This window comes from Halichoerus grypus, chromosome 14, assembly GCF_964656455.1.
Source record: "Halichoerus grypus chromosome 14, mHalGry1.hap1.1, whole genome shotgun sequence".
Classification (NCBI taxonomy): Eukaryota; Metazoa; Chordata; class Mammalia; order Carnivora; family Phocidae; genus Halichoerus; species Halichoerus grypus.
The window spans coordinates 67,201,703-67,226,545 of NC_135725.1; the positions used below are offsets into that span (position 1 = coordinate 67,201,703).

The 24,843-nt window shown below is 38.3% G+C and overlaps 1 protein-coding gene across 1 annotated transcript; it reads right to left on the reverse strand.

The window, feature by feature from the left end:
- Positions 1 to 16,697: 16,697 nt before the first annotated feature.
- On the reverse strand, positions 16,698 to 17,570 carry LOC118547792 (olfactory receptor 13C7-like). The gene has a single exon (XM_078062311.1). The coding sequence runs from the start codon at positions 17,568 to 17,570 to the stop codon at positions 16,698 to 16,700; it is 873 nt and encodes a 290-aa protein (XP_077918437.1).
- Between the last annotated feature and the right edge of the window lie 7,273 nt (positions 17,571 to 24,843).

The window sequence follows — 24,843 nt, forward strand, 5'->3', positions numbered from 1 at the left end:
ATTCCACATACAGGGTAGTAAGATTTCTGAGGAATATTGTCAAAATACCTTGGAAGACAAAGATTATTTGTTTTTCACATACACACACACACACACACACTCACACACACACACACACATTTAGTTTGCAGCACAAATGGAAAGACCCTGATTCAAAATCAAAATTCAGAATCAAGGAGAAGGGAAAAGATGGTGGAGGAGTAGGGGACCCTATTCTAACTGGTCCCTTGAATTGAGCTGGCTATCTTCCAGACTACTCTGAACACCGAAGAAATCAGCCTGAGATGTAAGAAGTTAGATCTGGATCTCTACAAACAGAATATCGCACGCGATTGGTTTCTAGGTACAAAGCGGGGAGCTGTGATCACACTGGCATATATCAGAGGATAAACTGAAGGGGGAGGGAGCCAAGCTGTTGGGATCCTACAATGCTGGTGAGCAATAGCCTCCAAAGCCTCCAAGCTGGGGACCGGGCACAGACTCACAGACCTGTAGCAGTGGGGAAAGGACTTTAGGGCAGCCCCCTGGAATGAAACTGGAGCGGTGGGGCTGCACGTGTGAACTGGGGGTGGCTGGCTAGAAGCACAATGGCCAGAGATTTGCCCCAACCTGGAGGAGAGGACTGGGAGCACTGCTGAGGGGCACACAACCCAGGATGCTGCAGTTTATAGCAGCACAGACAGAAACAGAGATAGTGTGGCCTGGAGAGCTCACTGAAGAATAGACTGTGATCTCTCCGCTCTGAGGCAGAGGGTTGGAAACAATCTCTTCTGCTCTGACTCTTGGAAGAGATGCAGAAAGCAACCAGGGAAAGCCACCAGAGAACAAAAGCCCCCAAAAAACGGTTTTCACTGAGCCCATCCCCCACCACAGGGGGCAGAGCAACTCTGCCCAAACAGGGTTGCCTGAGTAACAGCGCGGCAGATCCCTCCCCCAGAAGACAGGCTGGGAGAACAAGAGGCCAGCAACCCTAAGGTCCCTAGAAAACATGTGCATCTTGCTTGGGTTGTGGTCAATAATTTGGACTCTATACATTCCCTCAACCACCCATCAACAGAATGACTAGGAGGAGGAACCCCCAAAATAGGAAAGACTCAGAGACTATGACTTATGTCACAGATTTACAAATGGATACAGATATAACCAAGATGTCAGAGATGTCAGAGATGGAATTCAGGGTAGCAACTGTGAATACAATAGCTAGAATGAAGAAATTGATTAATGGCAACATAGAGTCTCTAAGGGCAGAAATGAAAGCTGAATTGGCAGAACTTAAAAATGCTATCAATGAGATCCAATGTAATCTAGATAATCTAACAGCTAGGGTAAGCGAGGCAGAAGAACGAATTCGTGATCTAGAAGGCCAATTAATAGACAAGAAGGAAAAAGAGGAAACCAGGGAAAACAACTCAAAATCCATGAAAATAGAATCAGAGAAATAACTGACACTATGAAACGTTCCAAAGTCAGAATTATTGGGATCCCTGAGGGGATGGAAAGAGAGGACTAGAAGATATATTTGAGCAAATCGTAGGTGAGAACTTCCCTAATCTGGGGAATGAAACAAACATGTGTCCTAGAGGCAGAGAGGACCCCTCCCAAGATCAAGGAAAACAGGCCAACATCCCGACATGTAATAGTAAAACTCACAAATCTTAGAACCAAGGAAACCATCCTAAGGGCAGTTAGGGGGAAGGGATTCCTTACATACAGAGGGAGGAACATCAGAATAACGTCAGACCTATCCACAGAGACCTGGCAAGCCAGAAAGGGCTGGCAAGACATATTTAAGGTACTAAATGAGAAGAACATGCAGCCAAGAATACTTTATCCAACAAGCCTGTCATTTAGAATGGATGGAGAGATGCAGAGCTTCCAAGACCAGCAGAAACTGAAAGAATATGTGACCACTAAGCCGGCCCTGAAAGAAATATTAAGGGGGGTTCTATAAAAGGAGAAAGACCCCAAGAGTGATATAGAAAAGACATTTACAGGGACAATCTATACAAACAAGGTCTTCAGAGGCAACATGATGACAATAAATTCATATCTTTCAATAATCACTCTCAATGTGAATGGCCTAAATGCTCCCATGAAACGGCATAGGTTGCAGATTGGATAAAAGACAGAACCCATCCATATGCTGTCTATAAAAGACTCATTTTGAACCTAAAGATACATCCAGACTGAAAGTGAAGGGATGGAGATCCATCTTCCATGCCAGCAGACCTCAAAAGAAAGCTGGGGTAGCAATTCTTATACCAGACAAATTAGATTTTAAACTAAAGACTGTAGTTAGAGACACAGAAGGACACTACATCATTCTTAAAGGGTCTATCCAACAAGAAGATCTAACAACTGTAAATATCTACGCCCCCAACATGGGAGCAGCCATCTACATAAGCCAACTGTTAACCAAAATAGTCATATTAATAAAAATATGTTAATTGTAGGAGACCTCAATACTCCACTCTCAGCAATAGACAGATCATCTAAGCAGAAAATCAACAAAGAAACAAGAGCTTTGAATGACACACTGGACCAGATGGACTTCATAGATATATAAAGAACATTCCATCCTAAAACAACAGAATACTCACTCTTCTTGAGCGCACATGTAACTTTCTCCAGAATAGACCACATATTGAGTCACAAATCAGGTCTCAACCAATACCAAAAGATTGAGATTATTCCCTGCCTATTCTCATACCATAATGCTTTAAAACTGGAACTCAATCACAAGAAAAATTTTGGAAGAAATTCAAACACGAGGAACCTAAAGACCATTCTGCTCAAGAATGTTTGGGTCAACCAGGAAATCAAAGAACTTGAATAATTCATGGAAACCAATAAGAAAGAAAGCACATTGGTCCAAAACCTATGGGATACTGCAAAGGTGCTCCTAAGGGGGAAATACATAGCCATCCAAGCCTCACTCAAAAAAATGGAAAAATCCTGAATTCACCAACTAACTTTACACCTTAAAGAACTAGAGAAAAAGCAACAAATGATGCCTAAGCCATGCATTAGAAGAGAAATAATTAAGATTAGAGCAGAGATCAATGAATTAGAAACCAGAAACACAGTTGATCAGATCAATGAAACTAAAAGATGGTTCTTTGAAAGAATTAGTAAGATCATCAAGCCACTGGCCAGCCTTATCCAAAAGAAAAGAGAAAGTACCCAAATTAATAAAATTATGAATGAAAGGGGAGAGATCACGACTAACACCAGGGAAATATAAACAATTATTAGAAATTATTATCAACAACTATATGCCAACAAATTGAGCACCCTGGAAGAAAAGGATGCCTTCCTGGAAACCTATAAACTACCAAGACTGAAACAGGAAGAAAATGACAACCTGAATAGGCCAATAACCAGTAACGACATTGAAGCAGTCATTAAAAACCTCCCAAAAAACAAGAGTCCAGGGCCTGATGGATTCCCTGGGGAATTCTACCAAACACTCAAAGAAGAAATAATACCTATTCTCCTGAAGCTGTTTCAAAAAATAGAAACAGAAGGAAAGCTTCCAGACTCATTCTATGAGGCCAGCATTACCTTAATCCCCAAACCAGGTAAAGACCCCATCAAAAAGAATTTCAGACCGATATCCCTGATGAATATGGATTCCAAAATCCTCAACAAAATCCTAGCTAATAGATCCAACAATACATTAAAAGGATCATCCACCACGAACAAGTGGGATTTATCCCCAGATGCAAGCGTTGTTCAACATTCGCAAATCAATCAGTGTGATAGAACACATTAATAAGAGGAGAGAGAAGAACCATATGGTCCTCTCAATTGATGCAGAAAAAGCTTTTGACAAAATACAGCATCCCTTCCTGATTAAAACTCTTCAGAGTATAGGGATAGAGGGAACATTCCTCAAGTTCATAAAATCCATCTATGAAAAACCCACAGCGAATATCATCCTCAATGGGGAAAAGCTGAGAGCCTTTCCCTTAAGATCAGGAAAATGACGAGGATGCCCACTCTCGCCACTATTGTTCAACATAGTACTAGAAGTCCTAGCAACAGTAATCAGAAAACAGAAAGAAATAAAAGGTATTCAAATTGGCAAAGAAGAACTCAAACTCTCTCTCTTCACAGATGATATGATACTTTATGTGGAAAATCCAAAAGACTCCACTCCCAAATTACTAGAACTTATACAGCAATTCAGTCATGTGGCAGGATACAAAATCAATGCACAGAAATCAGTTGCTTTCTTGTACACTTAACGATGCAACTGTAGAAAGAGAAATTAGAGAAATGATACCATTTACAACAGCACCAAAAACCATAAGATACCTCGGAATAAACCTAACCAAAGAGGTAAAGAATCTATACTTTAGGAACTACAGAACACTCATGAAAGAAATTGAAGAAGACACAAAAAGATGGAAAAACATTCCATGCTCATGGATCGGAAGAATAAACATTGTTAAAATGTCTATGCTACCCGGAACAATCTATACCTTCAATGCCATCCCGATCAAAATTCCAATGACATTTTTCAAAGTGCTGGAACAAACAGTCCTAAAATTTGCATGAAATCAGAAAAGACCCTGAATTTCCAAGGAAATGCTGAAAAAGAAAAACAAAGCTGGGGGCATCACATTGCCCTATTTCAAGCTATATTACAAAGCAGTGATCACCAAGACAGCATGGTACTGGCACAAAAACAGACGTATAGACCAATGGAACAGAATAGAGAGCCCAGATATGGACCCTCAACTCTGTGGTCAAATAATCTTCGACAAAGCAGGAAAAAACATGCAATGGAAGAAAGTCTCTTCAATAAATGGTGCTGGGAAAATCGGACAGCTATATACAGAAGAATGAAACTTGACCATTCGTTAACACCATACACAAAGATAAACTCAAAATGGATGAAAGACCTCAATGTGAGACAGGAATCCATCAAAATCCTAGAGGAGAACATAGGCAGTAACCTCTTCGACATTGGCCACAGCAACTTCTTTCAAGATACATCACCAAAGACAAGTGAAACAAAAGCAAAAATGAACTTTTGGGACTTCATCAAGATAAAAAGCTTCTGCTCAGCAAAGGAAACAGTCAACAAAACAAAGAGGCAACCCACAGAATGGGAGAAGATATTTGCAAATGACACTACAGATAAAGGGCTGATATCCAAGATCTATAAAGAACTTCTCAAACTCAACACCCAAAAAACAAATAATCAAGTCAAAAAATGGGCAGAAGACATGAACAGACACTTCTCCAAAGAAGAGATACAAATTGCTAACAGACATATGAAAAAATGTTCATCATCATTAGCCATCAGGGAAATTCAAATCAAAACCACACTGAGATACCACCTTACACCAGTTAGAATGGCAATAATTGACAAGGCAAGAAACAACAAATGTTGGAGAGGTTGTGGAGAAAGGGGAACCCTCTTACACTGCTGGTGGGAATGCAAGTTGGTACAGCCACTTTGGAAAACAGTGTGGAGGTTCCTCAAAAAATTAAAAATAGAGCTACCCTATGACCCAGCAATCTCAGTCCTGGGTATTTACCCCAAAGACTCAGATGTAGTGAAAAGAAGGGCCATATGCACTCCAATGTTCATAGCAGCAATGTCCACAATAGCCAAACTGTGGAAAGAGCCAAGATGCCCTTCAACAGATGAATGGATAAAGAAGATGTGGTCCATATATACAATGGAATATTACTCAGCCATCAGAAAGGATGAATACCCAACTTTTATCAACATGGATGGGACTGGAGGAAATTATGCTAAGTGAAATAAGTCAAGCAGAGAAAGTCAATTATCATATGGTTTCACTTATTTGTGGAACATAAGGAATAGCATGGAGGACAAGAAGGAAGGGGAAAATGAAGGGGCGGAATCAGAGGGGGAGACGAACCATAGGAGACTATGGACTTTGAGAAACAAACTGAGGGTTTAGAGGGGAGGGGGATGGGGGGATGAGTTAGCCTGGTGATGGGTATTAAGGAGGGCAGGTACTGCATGGAGCACTGGGTGTTATACGAAAACAATGCATCATGGAACACTACATCAAAAAAAAAAAAGAAAGAAAGAAAAGAAATGAAAAAAAATTCACAATCAAAATGGTAATTCTCGTTCAGAGAAATGGCAGCATCAGTACTAGACAATCTTTTCTTACTTTTTAAGAATTTCTCACGGTTGTTTCCTCCTGATATATTGCTTCATATTTAATTTAATCCTCAAACATATTCTTAAATTTACATAGGAAATATAGACAGAAAATGGACTTAACTTTTGGCTGCCATTTAAGAACTCTGTGACCTTTATATAGGCCTAAATTTTTTTATCTACCTTACAAAGCCATCTGAAGCTAATCCTTGAAAGTAGGGACAATACAATGGCCAGCACTTAATCCCCAACCCCTACCAGGCATATACACTGTTGAAAAAATAAGGGATGTAATCAACACAAAAATGAAGGCAACCTTGGGGCTCCTGAGGGGCTCAGTTGTTAAGTGTCTGCCTTCAGCTCAGATCATGATCCCAGGGTCCTGGGATCAAGCCCCGCATCTGGCTCCCTGCTCAGCGGGAAGCCTGCTTCTCCCTCTCACACTCCGCCTGCTTGTGTTCCCTCTCTCCATCAAATAAATAAATAAAATCTTTTTTAAAAAATGAAGGCAACATTAACATTAATATTATTATTAATTAATGAAAATAATTTTAAAATATTATGTATTATGACACCTAGCACACCACATAGTGTATATTAGGCATTTATTAAATAATATTGCCTTAACCATCTATTGTCTTCCTCATTTTCTCTCTGGTTTCTTGAAAATAGGCCATTAAGCAAGAATTTCTGGGTGTCTATATTTGAATGAGACAGTAAGGGATAATCATTTATTGCATTTTCCACCAGCATTAATTAATGAAAAGGAACTTAAAAATAGTATATATAACTTATCTAGTAACCTAGCACATTTTAGATACATATGACTTATTTAAATATTACTTCTCATCCCATTACTTACTTTCTTCATTTGCTTTCTGAGTTCTGGAAAATAAGGTAATTAATCATGGAGTCCTACATGGTTATATTTGAATAAGGTACAAAAAGGAGGGAGCATTAGCAAAAAATGATCAAGATATAGCTAAAGGAAGGGAACTCTGGAGGTCAGCCTTCATTTTATCTAATCAAGGAAAGAATGGACTAGGGCAATATTAAGGGTAGAAAGAGACTAAGAAGTCAAATAGAAAAAAGGGAGATAATAAAATGTAATGAATCGCTCCCATGAGCCAGGTGCCTTTACATAAAGCCCCACTTAACCCTCAATAGGATAATAATACATTCAAATCAGACTACTGAGTTAGTCCATATCATTTAGCCCTATGGTATGCTCAACTCTGGCCTCAGGAGAATTTCAAATTCCTTATTCATTGTAGCATATTCTCCATTCCAAATATCAGCATCACTTTGTTTCTGAAGTAAATTAAGAAACAACTCTGTACCCTGAAAACTATAGAACATTTGTGAGAGAAACAAGATGACACAAAGAAATGGAAAAACATTCCATGCTCATGGATTGGAAGAACAAATATTGTTAAAATGTCTATACTACCCAAAGCCATCTACACATCTAAAGCAATCCCTATCAAAATAACAACAGCATTTTTCACAGAGCTAGAACAAACAATCCCAAAATTTGTATGGAACCACAAAAGACCTCGAATAGCCAAAGCAACCTTGAAAAAGAAAAAAGCAGGGGCGCCTGGGTGGCTCAGTCGTTAAGCATCTGCCTTCGGCTCAGGTCATGATCCCAGGGTCCTGGGATCGAGCCCCGCATCGGGCTCCCTGCTCCGCGGGAAGCCTGCTTCTCCCTCTCCCGCTCCCCCTGCTTGTATTCCCTCTCTCGCTGTGTCTCTCTCTGTCAAATAAATAAATAAAATCTTTAAAAAAAAAAAAAAAAAAAGAAAAGAAAAAAGCAAAGCTGGAGGCATCACAGTTCCAGACTTCAAGTTATATTACAAAGCTGTAATCATCAAGGCAGCATGGTACTGGTACAAAAACAGATACACAGACCAATAGAACAGAATAGAAAACCCAGAAATGCACCCACAACTATATGGTCAATCAATCTTTCAAAGCAGGAAAGAATATGCAATGGGAAAAAGACAGTCTCTTTAACCAATGGTGTTGGGAAAACTGGACAGCAACATGCAAAAGAATGAAACTGGACCACTTTCTTACACCCTACACTAAAATAAATTCAAAATAAATGAAAGACCTAAATGTGAGACAGGTAACCATCAAAATCCTAGAGGACAATATATGTTAAGAAAAAAAAAAAAGAAGAAGATAGCAGGAGGGGAAGAATGAAGGGGGGGAAATCAGAGGGGGAGACAAACCATGAGAGACAATGAACTCTGAAAAACAGAGGGTTCTAGAGGGGAGGTGGGTGGGAGGATGGGTTAGCCTGGTGATGGGTATTACCATCACGCTCTGCATGGAGCACTGGGTGTTATGCACAAACAATGAATCATGGAACACTACATCAAAAACTAATGATGTAATGTATGGTGATTAACATAACAATAAAAATTTTTTTTAAAAATCCCAGAGGAGAACACAGGCAGAAACCTCTTTGACATCAGCTATAGCAACTTCTTACTAGACACATCTCCAGAGGCAAGGGAAACAAAAGCAAAAATGAACTACTGGGACTTCATCAAGATAAAAAGCTTCTGCACAGTGAAGGAAAAAATCAACAAAACTAAAAGGCAACCTATGGAATAGAAGAAGATATTTGCAAATGACATGTGATAAAGGGCTAGTATCCAAAATATATAAAGAACTTACCAAACTCAACACCCAAAACACAAATAATCCAGTTAAGAAATGGGCAGAAGACACGAATAGACATTTTTCCAAAGAAGACATCCAGATGGCTAACAGACACATGAAAAGATGCTCAACACCACTCATCATCAGGGAAATACAAATCAAAACCATGATGAGATGCCACCTCACACCAGTCAGAATGGCTAAAAATCAACAACACAAGAAACAACATGTGTTGGCAAGTATGTGGAGAAAGGGGAACCCTCTTACACTGTTGGTGGGAATGCAAACTGACGCAGCCAATGTGGAAAACAGTATGGAGATTCTTCAAAAGGCTAAAAATAGTACTACCCTATGACCAGACAATTGCACTACCAGGTATTTATCCAAAGGATATAAACATAGTGATTCAAAGGGGTATATGCATCCCAATGTTTATAGCTGCATTATCAACAATAGCCAAATTATGGAAACAGCCCAAATATCAGCTGATGAATGGATAAAGAAGATGTGTGTATATACACACACACACACACACACACACAATGGAATATTACTCAGCCATCAAAAGAATGAAATCTTGCCATTTGCAATGACATGGATAGAGCTAAAGTGTATTATGCTATGTGAAATAGGTCAGTCAGAGAAAGACAAATACCATATGATTTCACTCATATGTGGAATTTAAGAAACAAAACAGATGAACACAGGGGAAGGGAGGGAAAAAGAGAGAGAGGGTTACAAACCATATGAAACTCTTAACGATAGAGAACAAACTGAGGATTGATGGAGGGAGGTGGGTGGGGGATGGGCTCAGGGGGTGATGGGCATTAAGGAAGGCACTTGTTGTGATGAGCACTGGGTGTTATATGCAAGTGATGAATCACTAAATTCTACTCCTGAAACCAATATTATACTATATGTTAACTAACTAGAATTTAAATAAAAATTTGAAAAAAAAACAACAACATAAGTATGATCAGAGAAAGCAAGAGGTGCAAACATTCTAGTCATAAAATGTGAAGGAGGAACTTCTGATTTCTGCTGTCTTCACTGTGGCTGAATAAGCTCCTATCAGACTCAAGCATGTCAGAGATGATAAATTTTGTAAAAAATTTTTTATTAAAAATCACTTTGGAGAAGTAATGCTTTGGTGTAAGTTTCACATTTTTATGCCTATAGGCTCAACTAGGCACTGTATGGAGTGGTATAAACTCTGATAATAAACTGGCAGTCCTTCTGGACAAACCTCAGAGTTCAATGGAAACACAGCCAGTGTAAAGTCAGGGGAGAATTCCAGAAAGGGAAAATATAAAAGAGGAAACATCAAATTCTGTGTAAAAATCTTGGTCCAGTTCTCTGACTGACCCCTGTGCCATGTAGGCACAGCCTAGCTAAAGATAAACGAACAAAAACCTTGAACAAAGATGTGAACTATTAACAAAAAGACTGAGTTAGCAGTTTAAGTCAAACCAGGTTTATTTTAAAACCAAAAAATCAAAACAATTCAGAGGAATTTAATGGGTTTTAGAATTTCCACAATATCACATTTACAATGTCCAGGCTACAATCCAGAATTACTCAACATATAAAGAATCAGGAATGTGTGACCCACTCTCAAGATAAAAAGGCAATCAATGGAAACCAAGCCCGAGATAGCCTAAAGGTTGGAATTAGCAGAAAGGGTGATAAAGCAACTACTTATAACTGCTTAAATGAAATAAAAGAGAATATGTTCACAAGGAAATAAAAGATACCAAATTTCAGTGAAGAAATAAAAACTATAAAAAGAACCAAATGGAAATTCTAGAACTGAAAAGTATAATAGCAGAAATTTTAAAATCCACTGAAGAGGTTCAACAATAGAGTAAAAGTGATAAGGAATCAAGTACCTGGAGAAAGAAATCAAAAGGCCTAACACACATGTAATTGGCATACAGGAAAGAAAGAAAGGAAATAATAAATCAAGGAAATATCAAACAGGCAAAATCTTTAACAAAATATTATCAAACTGAGTTCAACCATACATTAAAAGAATAATATACCATGATCAAGTGGGATTTATTCCCGTGATTCAAGTACAGTTTAACACTCATAAATCAATCAATATGATACATTACATTGACAGAATGAAGGATAAATTCATGTGATTATATCAATAGATCCATAAAAAAAATTGACAAAGTAACATCCATTCCTGATAAAAACTCTCAACAGAGTATAGAGGGAACATACTTCAAAATTATAAAGTCCATATATGACAAACCCATAGCCAATATCATAATCAATGGTGAAAAGCTGAGCTTTTCTTCTAAGATCAGAAGCAAGATAAGGATGCTCAACAACCCCACTTTTATTTAATTTAGTATTGGAAGTCATAGAGTAATGAGCAAGAAAAAGAAATAAAAGCGTTCTAAATTGGAAAGGAGAAGTAAACTGTCTCTAATTGCAAATGACATGGTATTATATATAGAAAACCCCAAAGGCTCTACAAAAAAAAAAAAGTTTAAAACTAATATATGAATTCAATAAAGTTGAAGGACACAAAATCCATATACAAAAATCAGTTGTGTTTCTACACACGAGTAATGAACTAGCAGAAAGAGAAATTAAGAAAATAATCCCATTTACAATTACATCAAAAAGAATAAAATACCTAGGAATAAATTTAACCAAGGAGGTGAGAGACTAGTACACTGAAAACTATAAGACATCAATGAAAGAAATTAAAGACACAAATAAATGGAAAAATATTCTGTGTTCATGGATCAGAAGAATTACTAATGTTAAAATGTCCATACTACCCAAATCTACAGATTCAATGCAATCCCTATCAAAATTCCAATGATATTGTTAATTGAAATAGGGAGGGCACCTGGGTGGCTCAGTCGTTAAGCGTCTGCCTTCGGCTCAGGTCATGATCCCAGGGTCCTGGGATCGAGCCCCGCATCGGGCTCCCTGCTCAGCGGGAAGCCTGCTTCTCCCTCTCCCACTCCCCCTGCTTGTGTTCCCTCTCTCGCTGTGTCTCTCTCTGTCATACAAATAAATAAAATCTTTAAAAAAAAAAAAAAGAAATAGGGAAAAATACCTAAAATTTATACAGAACCACAAAAGACCCCAAATAGAGCAATCCTGAGAAAGCTGTTTTTGGGGTTTTTTTTAAGTCCATTTAAAATACCATCAGTGGTGCCTGTGTGGCTCAGTTGGTTGAGTGTCTGACTCTTGATTTTGGCTCCAGTCATGATCTCAGAGTAGTGGGATCGAGCCCGGCGTGGGGCTCCACACTCAGCATGGGATCTGCTTGAGATTCTCTCTCTCTCTCCCCCTCTGCCCTTCCCCCTGCTCTCTCTCTCTCTCTCAAATCTTAAAAAAATAAAAATTAAAAATACCATCAAAAATATAAAAGAACAAACAGAATTTATTTAGAAATAAGACTTCTATACCAAAACTACAAAACTGTTTAGGAGAAATTAAAGAAAACCAAAATAAATGGATAGATACACCATGTTAATGAATTTACTTAGTATTGTTGAACTAATTCTCCCCAAATTTATCTTTAGAATTAACATAATCCTAATCATAACCCCAGTAGCTTTTTCTGTAGAAATTGATAGATGATCATAAAGTTTATGCTGAAAGAGCTTGACTTTCCCACAAAGGGATCATGACCTGAGCTGAAGGCAGATGCTTAACCGACTGAGCCACCCAGGCACCCCTAAAATAACAGATTCTTATGGTGTTACTGACATATTTTACCAACAAAAGGCCAGTAATATTTTTTCTAACTCAGATCCTTGATCCATGATATCACTGAAGTCTAAGGAACCTTTCTTTATCATGTGTGTTCCACCAAAAAGCCTGAAACCCAAGAGTTGATATCTGGCTCATTTTATAAATCCCAGTCTGTGGATAAATGACACATTTCCATTCCATACAGATGGCATCTTATTAGGCAAGACACTGTAGATCAATTTAGAAGAAATTGGACAATCTGGAAATCTCTGCCTTCATTTGAAACTACTACCTTTTTTTCTCTAATAAGGGCAGGAATGTGTGTGGATCTATAAAAAGTAATTTATGTCATTCATGAATACATTAGATGTGTCCTTTTATATGACAAAGGAAAAGACTAATTATGCCCTATTGGTCCATAATATTGCCCCAGCTTAACACTCCTAAACCAGAAGGTGCATGGCTGTGAGCAGAACTGGGAAGAAGAACCCTCACTTGGACTTACCCTCCTAGGAAGATTTTTCCAAAGAAAATTACAGGAAAGCCACAGTACTGTAGCTTTCTTCTAAGAGTAAGTATTGGAGCCTAGCAGGACTTTAAGGGATCTATGTGGGAGCAGAAAGAAGCCAGTTCTGACGTCATGAAATCTTTCTATTGGGTCGATCTTACTAGTCCTTCTATTTTTTATTCATACTTAAAATATATCCTCTTATTAAATAAGGCCCCTAAACCCTGTCTTCCTTTGAAAATGTTGTTCTGTTATGTTCTTCATCTGGAATGTCTGTCCCCCACTTTCCACTTGGAAAAAGATCACTTATCCTGGGCGCCTGGGTGGCTCAGTTGGTTAAGCGACTGCCTTCGGCTCAGGTCATGATCCTGGAGTCCCTGGATCAAGTCCCGCATAGAGCTCCCTTCTCGGCAGGGTGTCTGCTTCTCCCTCTGACCCTAACCCCTCTCATGTGCTCTCATTTTCTCTCTCTCAAATAAATAAATAAAATCTTAAAAAAAAAAAAAAAGATCACTTATCCTTCAGAACCAGGTAAAATGTTTATAATTCACACCTAGATTTTTTTTTGTGACTTTACTCTTTTTAGTATCATCATAGATTTTAATCACAATGTATACTTGTTTTGTTTCATTTTATCCCATTTCTGCCACTGGGTGGAACACTGCTCAAGAGCAAGATGCAAAGCCTAATTGTCTTTACTTTTCCATTCCTTAGTAAAATGCATTGATTTTCCACCCTCTGGGGATTTGGGTCTTTGAGTGAAAAAAGATGTCTTGAACATCACTTTTGAATGTTTTTCTTCATCTGAAAAGTATTATAAGCTCTTCTAGTATAGCACATAAAATCAAATTATTGTGCATCTGATAGCATGCATAAATTCACTTCTTCTATTCAGCAGGAACAAATCTTTCACTTTCTCAACAGAAGCATTTGTGTCTGTGACTTTATTTTCAATTATTTATCTTTTCACCTTAGCATGACAAATGTATCTCTTCCCTGGTATATTCTGTATTCAGTTCAATCAGCCAATTTTCAATAAATCAATCAACTAAACAATAAATATTGCATTTGTTGGGCTCCTGTAACAGACCTAAAAGCACTTATAGAAACTACGGTATATTACTAGGCTATAGTGGGACACAGAAGAAATAAAGGATCTAGTCCCTGCTATTGAAAAACTAATGAATAAAATTAATAATTTAGTTATAGTTATCATTTTCTAATACTTTAAAGTCTCCAACATAAATGATCTTCACATAAATGAGTTCATTGGCTAGCCATCTCACATTGACCAACTGATCCATTGAAGTTGGATTTCAATAATTATGAAACTAAGGTTCCAGAGAATAAGTGGATTCAGAGATTGTTGAAGGCCATATACTATTTAACTCCAGGTCTCTTTGCAATGTCCTTTACATTGTCATATATGAAATATTTACAAGCACAAATGAATACATGTAAAACAATGTGAGTTTAGAAGAAAGGAATTTAGAAGAAAGGAACAGAAACATATAGAAAGAATGAGGGAAGAAGCTTGCATCGAGGAGTCAAATTGGCTCTTTGCACCACATGAAGTATTTAATACCATTCTCAAACAATATAGAGCAAAATAGACATTGGTGCATGATTAGAGGCATTATTCTTTCAGACTTAAGGGCTGGGAAGATTTTCCACTGAGGAAAAAGATCTAACTCCTTGGAATGTGCTCATCTGTGTGGAGCCCTGATGTACCCTCCTGGGCTCCAGAAAAAGGTGATCACTTCAAACCTATAGAAATATTGAATTCTCATCTTAGTATCTGAACCCCCACAATTTGGTTTTCCAATCATCTCCCCTGTCACTAAGCAACAATACAACCCAAGTTCCAACTAACCTAAACTCTTAGTGGTAGTCCACATCTTGCCACATGCTGTATTCTCTGTCTGAAATATTCTTCTGCACAAGACTACTAAGAGAATTGTTTTTCCCAGTTCAGCCAAGGAGAAAGCCCTTTCTCTTCCTAGGATGGCCCCTTCTAGAGGAATTTTACACATCCTCCAATAATAGCACTTAACACACATTATAATTGTGACCCACTTAAGTTAACCAATCTTAATAGCTAATCTCAGCATGGAGAGACTACAAAAGAAATGGAATCCATCACTAAATGTCTTAAAGAATACTGCATATCTTTACTGAAATTTCCAGGAGAGAGACACACTGAGGGTCACAGAACACCAGCATCAAAGCTTCCTATTTAGCCTTTTTTTTCTTTTCTCTGATTATATTTTTATGGTATCTATTTAAATATCTCCTATATCTATCTTCCAAATCTCTAGTATGCACTACTTTCTTCCTCATTGCATTATCCCTTCTTTCTCATTGTCTTCTCTTCTTTCTTTCCTAGAGCTGGTCCAAGTCATTATATATGAAGATCACTTTATCCCATTTAAACTACTCCAAGTCCACTCATTACTCTGTTCAGCCCAATAAAGATCTAACATATTATGAATGAAAATGAAGGATCCAGCTTAGAAAGTAGGGGAAAGGGAAAAGCTGTGAATAGTCTTTAATATTTTTGTCCTCAATTTAAGTGTCAGTCTGTATTCCACAGGACTGTGTACTCCTTGATCATGTTTTGGGTTTTGTCTCAATGTATTTAGTTTTTTGATATTACCAATAGTTAACATAATGTCTGAGAAAAAATAGCTATTCAGTAAATCCTGGTTGCTTGAATAATTGAATGGAGGAATATATGAATGATTAGAAAGCTCATATTCTATAGGAAATTCATGTAACTGCAAAAATACCTAATTTGTGACACTCTAAACCAATTATTACCATGTTCTCAGAGAATTATGCAAACAAGTTCCTTAGAAACTAATTTTTTGAGTCATTTAACAGTAACAATGGTATTCACTCAAAGATGCCACTGCTCATCTATTGAAACCTACGATAAGCCAAATCTCCCCATCAGCTGAGGTGTCTGCACAATGACTCACATTGCCTCAGACACTTCTGCACAGAAGTGTGCCTGCCAGTTTGCAGCTAAAAGGAAATCAGCCCTAAGAAAAATAGCTTCATTTTACTACTCTGGTCTCTCTTTGGCATAAACACAGGCTAGGTATCTAACACCCTAAAATGCCCATTCTTTTCCTTTATATGATCAAAGACTACCCCATTAGAAATTTTTTTTGTTGAGTTCTACTTTATCTTCCTAAAAAAGATAAGAGACTAGAAAACCAATGCACATTGAAGATAAGAAGTTAAGCCAGTAAAATGGCATTTCCTTTCACATAAGATTACAGAACTCATTATTCCAGACTTAAACTAAATTCAGTTATCCATGAGAAGGTGGATGATTTGGATGAGATCCTTTTACCCATAAACTGTGGTCCCATTTCTCCTTAATCCAGTCATGAAGGAAAATGGTAGGCTCTAAATTTCTCTCACATTTAAATATCAGGAACAGAAAAATGAGAATTTCAGGAATTAACGGTACCACCAACCCTTATATTTACTGTGGAACCTCTAGGTGAGAACTAGTCCTGCATTCAGAGTAAAGGAATTTTAAAAAGCATTCACATTCCCTCTGAGGAGCATTTCCGACACAATACATTCTTCACAGCTTCCTTCACATCTTTGTTCCTCAAACTACAGATGAAGGGATTGAGCATAGGTGCCACAATTCCATAGAAGAGAGATGATTTTGTCTTTGCCTGCACCAGAAGAGTCTTTAGCCTTGGGTTTTGCATACAGGAAGAGGATGGTTCCATAGAATATAATCACCACTGTTAAGTGGGTGGAACAAGTGAAGTCTTTGTGCTTCCCCTCCGCAGAAGGAATCTTCAGGATGGTGGAGAGAATGAAAACATAGGAAACAAAAACGAAAAGTACTGGGACCACAAGAAAAATTATATTAGCAATACCCATGCTAATCACATTTATGGAGATATCAGCACAGGCCAATTTTAAGACAGCCAAGATTTCACAAGTAAAATGATTAATGACATTATCCCCACAGAAAGGAAGCCGCATTGCAAGAGAGGTTTGCAACACAGAATTGACAGCCCCTGCAATCCAGGACCCAGCAGCCATGGGCACATATGAAGTCTTGCTCATAATAATGGAGTATCTCAGAGGGTTACAGATGGCCATGTAGCGGTCAAATGCCATCATGCTTAGAAGGACACACTCTGTGGCTCCCATAGCGAAGGAGAGAAACATTTGCACTCCACATCCAGAGAAGAAAATGATTTTCTTTGAAGTTAAGAAGCTGCTGAGAAATAGGGGAATAGAAACACTGGTATAGCAAATATCCAAGAATGATAAGTTACTGAGGAAAAAGTACATGGGCGTGTGCAGGTGGGTGTCACAGACACTTACAATGATGATGACTCCATTTCCCAGCAGAATCACCAGGTACATACATAGGACCAGCACAAAATAAATGACCTCAAGTTCTGGATAGCCAGAAAGTCCCAAAAGGACAAATTCTGTCACAGAGGACTGATTGGTCTTTCCCATGTTAATATTTTCTTTCACTAAAATGAATTCTGTAGCAGCCAGAATACATGTGGATCTGTTACAGCAGTGTTTGCAAGAGTTGCTTCCATCCTTATGTGGCTTCCCTTATGGGTAACATGGACTTATAAATGGATACACAGCATAAGAATATGTTACAATCCTCTAAACTCAGAATTTTACATCTCATGGAGACTAGCTCAAAAAAAAAAAAAAAAGTCCTTGTTAGAAAAGGGATTCAGAACACATACAACTGGGTTAGAATTATGTATCTCACTTACATTATGAATTTGAAATTATTTTGAATGCAATGTCATTGTAACATTTTGACCAAACAATCCAGAACACAACTAATATGTTACCATCAACAAAAATCACTGTTCTTCAGTTACTAAAACAAAATGGTGTATATAAGTCCTGCTTCAATGGTAATTTCATTTCAATTTCAGAATTTTGCTGCTAGAAAAACAAGCCGAAAAGATACATTTTTAGAAAAAGAACTTTTGGTTATTCAAATCTGGGGGGAAATATATACCTGTAATATCCTAAGAATATTAACTATAGACATTACTAATGGTTGTAAAAGAAAAAGGAAAACATTTTTAGATAAAATTATTCCTGTATTTTTCAGTACAAATTGGGATGTCTATTGTCCTGCCTAATATATATATAATGAATTACAAGTAGATTTCAGAAAAACTCCAGTGCACATGTCTCAATCTACAAACCATAATAAAGGTATAAACTGAGAAATTTAAGTGATGGGAGATTTACTCTTTTACTTGCAGGTATCAGAAAATACATATTATTTTTTCCCTGCACAGAAATCAGCTTCTGCTCAAACAGCTGCTCTGCCAATCTTTTTCTCACTGCATATTCAGAATACCCATAATAAAGAGGGATAGGTCATTCAAAATATTCTTAAGCATTAGTAATATGTTATAATTATTTATATCCCCACTTCACTAGAAATACAATGTTTCTATATTAAAATGCCAGAAACAGAAGTCCTACTTTTTTGTGAGATTGCTAGTCTCATAAATTCCACCTCAACAAGTTCAAATATATAACTAAAAAAACTATCTGCTTCTCAGTTTTCATTAATACCAAGTAGCTGTCATTGCTACAGTAAAAAAAAAAAAAAATTAACCAGTAGAAAAACAGAACTGACTTCCAGTAAAAATAAAAATTGGGTCTCTTTATAGTCACTTCACTAGTAGAGGAGCCTTTAAAAGACCAGCCAAGAGGCACCTGGGTGGCTCAGTTGGTTAAGTGTCTCCCTTCAGCTCAGGTCATGATCCCAGGGTCCTGAGCCCTGCCATGGGCTGCCTGCTCAGTGGGGAGCCTGCTTCTCCCTCTCCCTCTGCCTGCCGCTCTCTCTGCTTGTGTGCTCTCTCTCCCTCTCTTTCCCTCTCTCTCTCTCTCCCTTTCTGTCTGTCAAACAAATAAATAAAATATTAAAAAAAAAAAAAAAAAGGACCAGCCAATGGAGCACCAAAGCAACTTAAAGTCTTGGCTGCTTTGAGGATCTTTCTAATCCCAAAAGTAATTTAAAGTTTGCAATGTGGATTGGTTAGAATTTAGGAACTCTCTAGTACTTTTGGGATGAAGTCCCCTAGAAGCAATTAAAACAAAGTTGCTAATACAATTAAACTTAAGTGTAACTCACACCACACACAAAAAATTCTTCTGTCTTTACACCCTCTGAGAGCAAATTTAGAACTACTACCCAAGTAAAATGGTCAAGACATGGACATTAGAATTGACTATTTCTGATAGAGAGATGTGGCAGTAATCTGTGATGCTTAGGTTAAAATGATACGTTGTTCTTAATAAATTACCTACCAATCACCTTTATTTTGACCTCTAAATCCTGGATTCTCAGAATTGATAAACATTATTCTGGTCTCGGAGGGGGAGGAGCAAGATGGTGGAGGAGTAGGAGACCTAAATTTCATCTGGTCCCAGGAATTCAGTTAGATAGGGATCAAACCATCCTGAACACCTATGAACTCAACAGGAGACTGAAGAAAAGAATTGCAGCAAATCTCTGAACAGAAAAGCGACCACTTTCTGGAAGGTAGGACGTGCGGAGAAGTGAATCCGAGGTGCTACTCGGGAAGATAGACGGCAGGAGAGGGGGCCTCCATCAGCTGCTACTGGCACGTGATAGAGCAGCAGAGTACAAAATCGGAACTTTCAGAAGTCAGCTCTGCTGAGGGACATCGATCCAGTGGCTAAGCAGGGGGTGGAACCCTCACGGGACAGTGTGGTCTCAGGACCCTCGGAGTCACAGAAAGACCGGAGGTGCCTGAGTGTGGCAGGGCTCCCAGGTATTGGAGTAGGGAAGCCGGCTGCAAAGGCGGAGCCGAGGAGTGGGCTCTCAACTCGGGGTTGCCATAAACCGCGATCCGCGGCACAGTCGGGCCACTGCTCTTCCAGCAGGGACCCAACAAGTGGCAGATCCGGGGAGACTCCCCTTCCTCCCCCAGGAGGAGCGGCGTGGGAGCGCACTGCAGGGATCTGCTGGGTTTGGAGACTCCACACGGGGTTGTGTGCCAGAGATAGAAACGCTCAGTCACAGGCCAGGTGAGCACGGAGTGCGGCTGGAGACCAGGGAGATGGGAGTGATTGCTTTTCTCTGGGGGCACACTGAGGTGTGGGGCCCCGAGCTCTCGGCTCCTCTGGGCAGAGATTGGGAGGCCACCATTTTCACTCTCGGCCTCCAAAGCCGAACAGAAAGCTTGCAGGGAACAAAAGCTCCCGAGAGCAAACCCAAGCAGATTACTTAGCCTGAACCCCGGCAAGGGGGGAGCAATTCCGCCTCCGGCAAAGACATGTGGGAACCACGGCAACAGGCCCCTCCCCCAGAAGATCAGCAAGAACAGCCAGCCAAGACCAAGTTTACCAATCAATGAGAACGGCAGAACTCCAGCCCTAGGGGAATACTGCACATAGAATTCATGGCTTTTTCCCCATGATTCTTTAGTCTTTCAAAGTTAATTTTTTAAATTTTCTTTTTTTTTTTTGAATTTTTCTTTTTCCCTTTTTCAACCAACATCTTATCAATCCCTTTTTTTAAAAAAATCTTTTTTATTTTTCATTTTTAGAGTCATATCTCATCCCTTCATAGTAGTTAACCTTATTTTTGGTATCTATATATAAGTTGTTCTCTCTTTAAAATTTTGGGATACAGTTTCTTCTAACAGACCAAAATATACCCTAAATCTCTAGTGTATGGCTTTGTTCTAGTCTCCTGCCTGATCACATTCTCTCCTTTTTTTTTTTTAATCCTCTTCTTTCTTTTTTCAACCAACTTCTTACTTTATCAATTCCTTTATAAAATCTTTTATAATTTTCATCTTTACCGTCATATTCCATCCCTTCATCGTATTTACCCTTATTTTTGTACATATATAAGCTTTTCTTTCTTTAAAATTTTGGGAGGTACTTCTAACAGACCAAAATACGCCCCAAATCTAGTGTGTGGCACCACTATATCTATGCACCAGCCTGATCATATTTAATCATATTCTGGTTTTTTTGTTTGTTTGTTTTATCTTTTACTTTTTCCTTTTCTTTCTTTTTTCTTTCTTTCCCTTTCTTTTCCCCCAGTTTCAGGTCTCTTCTGATTTGTTTAGTGTATATTTTTCTGGGGTCATTGTTACCCTGTTAGCATTTTGTTCTCTCATTCATCTAGTCCCCTCTGGACAAATTAACATGAAGGAAAAAATCACCTCAAAAAAAAAAAAAAAAGAACAAGAGGCAATACCGACTGCCAGGGACCTAATCAATACGGACATTAGTAAGATGTCAGAACTAGAGTTCAGAATGATGATTATAAAGATACTAGCTGGGCTTGAAAAGAGCGTGGAAGATATTAGAGAAACCCTTTTTGGATAAATAAAAGAACTAAAATCTAACCAAGTAGAAATCAAAAAGGCTATTACTGAGGTGCAATCAAAAATGGAGGCTCTAACTGCTAGGATAAATGAGGCAGAAGAGAGAATCAGTGAGATAGAAGACAAAATGATGGCGAATAAAGACGCTGAGAAAAAGAGATAAACAACTACTGGATCACGAGGGCAGAATTCGAGAGATAAGTGATACCATAAAACGAAACAATATTAGAATAATTGGGATCCCAGAAGAAGAAGAAAGAGACAGAGGGGCAGAAGGTATATTGGAGCAAATTAGAGCAAAGAACTTCCCTAATTTGGGGAAGGAAACAGGCATCAAAATCTAGGAGGCACAGAAAACCCCCCTCAAAATCAATAAAAATAGGTCAACACCCCATCTAATAGTAAAACTTATGAGTCTCAGAGACAAAGAGAAAATCATGAAAGCAGCTCAGGACAAGAGATCTGTAACCTACAAGGGTAGAAACATTAGATTGGCAACAGACCTATCCACAGAGACCTAGCAGGCCAGAAAGGACTGGCAGGATATATTCAGAGCACTAAATGAGAAAAATATGCAGCCAAGAATACTATATCCAGCTAGGCTGTCACTGAAAATAGAAGGAGATAAAAAGCTTCCAGGACAAACAAAAACTAAAGGAATTTGCAAACATGAAACCAGCCCTACAAGAAATATTGAAAGGGGTCCTCTAACCAAAGAGAGAGCCTAAAAGTAACATAGACCAGAAAGGAACACAGACAATATACAGTAACAGTCACCTTACAGGCAATACAATGGCACTAAATTCCTATCTTTCAATAGTTACCCTGAATGTAAATGGGCTAAATGCCCCAATCAAAAGACACAGGCTATCAGATTGGATAAAAAAACAAGACCCATCAATATGCTGTCTGCAAGAGACTCATTTTAGACCCAAAAACACCCCCAGATTGAAAGTGAGAGGGTGGAAAACCATTTACCATGCTAATGGACACCAAAAGAAAGCTGGGGTGGCAATCCTTATATCAGACAAATTAGATTTTAAACCAAAGACTATAATAAGAGATGAGGAAGGACACCATATCCTACTTAAAGGGTCTATCCAACAAGAAGATCTAACAATTGTAAATATCTATGCCCCTAACATGGGAGCAGCCAATATTATAAGCCAATTAATAACAAAATCAAAGAAATACATCGAAAACAATACAATAATAGTGGGGGACTTTAACACCCTCCTCACTGAAATGGACAGATCATCTAAGCAAAAGATCAACAAGGAAATAAAGACTTTAAATGACACACTGGACCAAATGGACTTCACAGATATATTCAGAATATTCCATCCCAAAGCAACAGAATACACATTCTTCTCCAGTGCCCATGGAACATTCTCCAGAATAGATCACATCCTAGGTCACAAATCAGGTCTCAACCAGTACCAAAAGATTGGGATCATTCCCTGCATATTTTCAGACCACAATGCTTTGAAACTAGAGCTCAATCACAAGAGGAAAGTCGGAAAGAACTCAAATACATGGAGGCTAAAGAGCATCCTACTAAAGAATGAATGGGTCCCAGGAAATTAAAGAAGAATTTAAAAAATTCATGGAAACAAATGAAAATGAAAACACAACTGTTCAAAATCTTTGGGTTGCAGCAAAGGCAGTCCTAAGAGGAAAGTATATAGCAATACAAGCCTTTCTCAAGAAACAAGAAAGGTCTCAAGTACACAACCTAACCCTACACCTAAAGGACCTGGAGAAAGAACAGCAAATAAAGCCTAAACCCAGCAGGAGAAGAGAAATCATAAAGATCAGAGCAGAAATCAATGAAATAGAAACCAAAAGAACAGTAGAACAGATCAACGAAACTAGGAGCTGGTTCTTTGAAAGAATTAACAAGATTGATAAGCCCCTGGCCAGACTTATCAAAAAGAAAAGAGAAATGACCCAAATCAACAAAATCATGAATGAAAGAGGAGAAATCACAACCAACACCAAAGAAATACAAACAATTATAAGAACATATTATGAGCAACTCTATGCCAGCAAATTAGATAATCTGGAAGAAATGGATGCATTCCTAGAGATGTATCAACTACAAAAACTGAACCAGGAAGAAATAGAAAACCTCAACAGACCTATAACCACTAAGGAAATTGAAGCAGTCATCAAAAATCTCCTAACAAACAAAAGCCTAGGGCCAGATGGCTTCCCAGGGGAATTCTACCAAACATTTAAAGAAGAATTAATACCTATTCTTCTGAAACTGTTCCATAAAATAGAAATGGAAGGAAAACTTCTGAACTCGTTTTATGAGGCCCCCATTACCTTGATCCCAAAACCAGACAAAGACCCCATCAAAAAAGATAATTACAGACCAATATCCCTGATGAACATGGATGCAAAAATTCTCACCAAAATACTAGCCAATAGGATCCAACAGTACATTAAAAGGATTATTTACCACGACCAAGTGGGATTTATTCCTGGGCTGCAAGGTTGGTTCAACATCAGCAAATCAATCAATGTGATACAATACATTACTAAAAGAAAGAACAAGAACCATATGATCGTCTCAATAGATGCAGAAAAAGCATTTGACAAAGTACAGCATCCTTTCTTGATCAAAACTCTTCAGAGTACAGGCATAGAGGGTATATACCTCAATATCATAAAAGCCATCTATGAAAAACCCACAGCGAATATCATTCTCAATGGGGAAAAACTGAGAGCTTTCCCCCTAAGGTCAGGAACACGGCAGGGATGTCCACTATCACCACTGCTATTCAACATAGTATTAGAAGTCCTAGCCACAGCAATCAGACAACAAAAATAAATCAAAGGCATCCAAATCGGCAAAGAAGAAGTCAAACTCTCACTCTTTGCAGATGATATGATACTTTATGTGGAAAACCCAAAAGACTCCACCCCAAAACTGCTAGAACTCATACAGGAATTCAGTAAAGTGGCAGGATATAAAATCAATGCACAGAAGTCAGTGGCATTCCTATACACCAACAACAAGACAGAAGAAAGAGAAATTAAGGAGTCGATCCCATTTACAATTGCACCCAAAACCATAAGATACCTAGGAATAAATCTAACCAAAGAGGCAAAGAATCTGTACTCAGAAAACTATAAAATACTCACCAAGAAATTGAGGAAGATACAAAGAAATGGAAAAATGTTCCATGCTCATGGATTGGAAGAACAAATATTGTGAAGATGTCAATGCCACCTAGAGCAATCTACACATTCAATGCAATCCCTATCAAAATACCATCCACTTTTTCCAAAGAAATGGAACAAATAATCCTAAAATTTGTATGGAACCAGAAAAGACCCCGAATAGCCAGAGGAATATTGAAAGA

Coding starts and splice junctions, on each gene's coding strand:
- LOC118547792 (XM_078062311.1), bottom strand. CDS start 17,570: ATGGGAAAGACCAATCAGTCCTCTGTGACAGAATTTGTCCTTTTGGGA.